This window comes from Corvus brachyrhynchos, unplaced genomic scaffold (assembly GCF_000691975.1).
Source record: "Corvus brachyrhynchos isolate BGI_N302 unplaced genomic scaffold, ASM69197v1 scaffold305, whole genome shotgun sequence".
Taxonomy (NCBI): Eukaryota; Metazoa; Chordata; class Aves; order Passeriformes; family Corvidae; genus Corvus; species Corvus brachyrhynchos.
In genome coordinates this window covers 965,780-968,805 of record NW_008239284.1, presented here as the reverse complement: position 1 = coordinate 968,805, position 3,026 = coordinate 965,780, and the positions used below count along the sequence as shown (strand labels likewise).

Here is a 3,026-nt window from a genome sequence, read left to right as displayed (position 1 = left end):
GCTCAAAGAGCCTTTGGACAGCGCTCTCACGCACATGGAATCACAGAATGACGGAATGGTTCGGGCTGAAAGGGACCAGAGCGGGTCATCTGGTCCCGCCTTCCTTGCCAAGCACGGTCATCCCAGAGCGCAGGGCACAGGATTGTCCTGATGCTTCTGGAATATCTCCAGTGAGGGAGACTCTCTAGGCTGCCTGTTTAGTGCTTGGTGACCCACACAAGAAAGAAATTCTTCCCCATGTTCAGGTGGAGCTTCCTGGGTATCAGTTTCTGCCTCTTGTCCCACTGCTGGGCACCGCTGAGCAGAGCCTGGTCCACGCTCTGACACCCACCCTTTAGACACTCATACACATTGATGAGGTCCCCTCTCAGCTGTCTCTGCTCAAGGTTGAACAGGCCCAGCTCTCTCAGCCTTTCCTCGCAAGAAAGATGTTCCAGAACCTTGACCTACTTAATAGATCTCCACAGGACCTGCTCCAGGAGCTCCCACATGCTGGGACTGTTGGGAGTGTCCTGTGCAGGGCGTGGGATTGGACTGGATGATCCTTGTGGGTCACTTCCAACTCAGGAGATTCTGTGATTCTATGTTTCCATGCTCTAGCCAACAGCATTAATTACATTAATTAATTACATTAGCAGGGGGTGTCAGAGCAGCAGAAGTTGGGGTTCCTGGGGGTTTCTGAGGCTTCCCTCCTGGCTGATCACAGGCAGAGAGCAATGAAAAGAGGAAATACCACCAAAAACAGAGAAGTGGCTGTTCCCTATTCCTGGTTTGATCTTCAGATCCATCACCAGTCTGTGGACACGAGCAATCAGCCAGTTGTGCACAGTTTTGTTCCGAATTTCCGTTTTCAGGCATGGGGCTTTGTGGCACTGTCAGGAGAAAGCAGCATGTGTTTCATAAAGTCTGAGCCTTGGTTATTTTCCGCAGGGAGGCTGTCAGGAAGGGGGGTTCAGATCCCTCAGAAGGCTGACACACAGAGCAGCCCCTGCAGTCCCCTACCCACAGCAAGGGCCAAACCAGCCGGAGTCTCTGCAGGTGGAAACCCAAACATGCAGATGTTTCTGTGTCCCAGGTGCCACCTGAAAGTGGCCAAGGAGTCAGGTACAGTTGGAAGAACCAGACAGGGTGTCTGTCCTCTTCCCCACCCCAATGGACCTGAGGGGAAGCACCCCAGGTCCACCCTGGAGCCCTCAGAGATAAAGTTAAATCCAGTGACAAGGAGTTTCCCCACTTCTAATCTGGAAGCTCACACTGCCAGACGTGAAATACCAAAGGGATGAGTTTTGCCTGCTTTCTGCTTATTACACAGCTGAGTTAACCCCACATTTCTGTTTACCTCAGCCCCGTTGCCTGGGGCGGTTTCGAGGTTGCAGCGGTGCCCTTGCAAAGCTCGCACTGGGACGGGCACGGAGCTCTGCTGTTATTTATGGACAGCAGCGATGCAAGGGAGCGCTGCCTGACGCATCGCAGCCGGGCCCACGCTCCTTGTGGTCCCTGTGGCTTGGGGCTGGGCTGAAGTCAGAGCCTGGCCCCGGCCACGCCTTTCTGCTCTTTTTAAAGGTTGTTAAAGCAGCCGGTATCAGTTTGCTGCTCCACTGCTTCCTCTTTGGTGAAAGGAGAAAGTTCTTCATGTCTTGGCGTGAGCTGCTTCCCCCCTGGCTGGTGATCGTAGCGGGACTGACGGGCATCGTGCTGCTCTGTGTCTCCACCAAAGATGTGCCCATGGCCCCTCTCAGGACCAAGGTAAGGGCTCTCGAGGGGTGAGACAGGCAGTTAAACTGGGCTGGTTTGTTGCTTTTGACATTCACTTTATTACTGAGCTACTTAGAAACCGAGGAGGGGACTGGAACAAGGCTGTCAGGACAGGTTGGCATCTTTCAACATGCTGTAGCTTTTCAAGCCAGAAACAAGCTGACCCCTTTGGTTGGTCAGGGAATACAGGCTGGATATGGTCCATGGATCAATGGAGATGCTCAGGGCAGGCTGAGGGGAGGCAGCCCATGTCAGGAGCTGCCCCAGAGCAGCAAGGCACCAGTGGCGTCAGTGCAGGCTCCTCTCGAAAGTCAGTAGGAATGTGCCCCTGAACTGCTGCTTCTGTCTTTAAAAAAATGTCCTTCATGCCTTCTCCTCTTTGGTCCTATCGTGATTTCACTCAAAGAGCCAGCATGCTCCTCACAGCTGGGTCAGGTCTGGGGGGGTTAATGCCCACCTGCTCTGTCTCTTGATGCTCCCATTGCTGAGGTGAGCTCAGTGGCACACCATGGTTTAACCCAACAGGTTATCCTGTGTGTTTAGAGATAGCACCCCTCCTCCACGTTCCTCTCAGACACGAAATTGGATTAAAAACCCCCTTATTGCTCTGCATTCTGTCCTTTCCTGGTGTTGGGCACAAATGTGGTGATCCCTCCCCTTCTCCCTTGTGCTCTCAGCAGCAGCCTCTCATTTTCTGAAGGAGGAAAAAAATCCACATTTCTCTTCCAATGCCATTCCTTTCTTCCTCTTCTGCGGCAGCCGACGTGTCCCTGCTAGAAATCCGAGCTGTCACTGGTGTGGGAGGCTGCCAGCAGGCTCGGGCAGGGAGCTCCATCCTCCTTCCGCATTTCTGCTCCAGCCCAGCTCCACCAGCCCCTGGCTGGGGTGCCAGGACTGGTGCAACTGGGAGTTCCAGGAGGGCAGCAGGCAGCCTGCCTCGCTCAGAGGCTGCAGCCAGCTCTGCCTGGTGCTGAAACCCTTCTGGTGGCATTAATATCAACCTCTCAGGAGGTTTCTCCTCCCACTCAGTTACAGCTCTGTGTGTGTGTGTGTGAGATATAGCTTTGACCACACGCTACCATGGAGTTCATGAGTTTCCTTCCTGTCTGTGTAGGAGATGTCCCAAACTGGGGTCATGTAATAGGGGGAAGAGGAGCCCTAGGCTAGCTCTGGAGCTATTTTGGATGTGGGTACATCCAGAGCTGTGCTGTAGGGTAGTCCAGTGGCCTCCACTTGCTCACCCTCCTCTACTGGGAGGAGCCAGGCTCAGT

The 3,026-nt window shown here is 53.9% G+C and overlaps 1 protein-coding gene across 1 annotated transcript in view; it reads left to right on the top strand.

The window, feature by feature from the left end:
* Positions 1–1,424: 1,424 nt before the first annotated feature.
* Positions 1,425–3,026, top strand: part of LOC103619751 (ectonucleoside triphosphate diphosphohydrolase 2) — a 12,442-nt gene continuing 10,840 nt past the window's right edge. Inside the window, exon 1 of the mRNA XM_008638316.2 lies at positions 1,425–1,746. Coding sequence (XP_008636538.1) covers positions 1,633–1,746 — 114 coding nt within the window. The 5' untranslated portion in view covers positions 1,425–1,632. The remainder of the gene's footprint in view (positions 1,747–3,026) is intronic.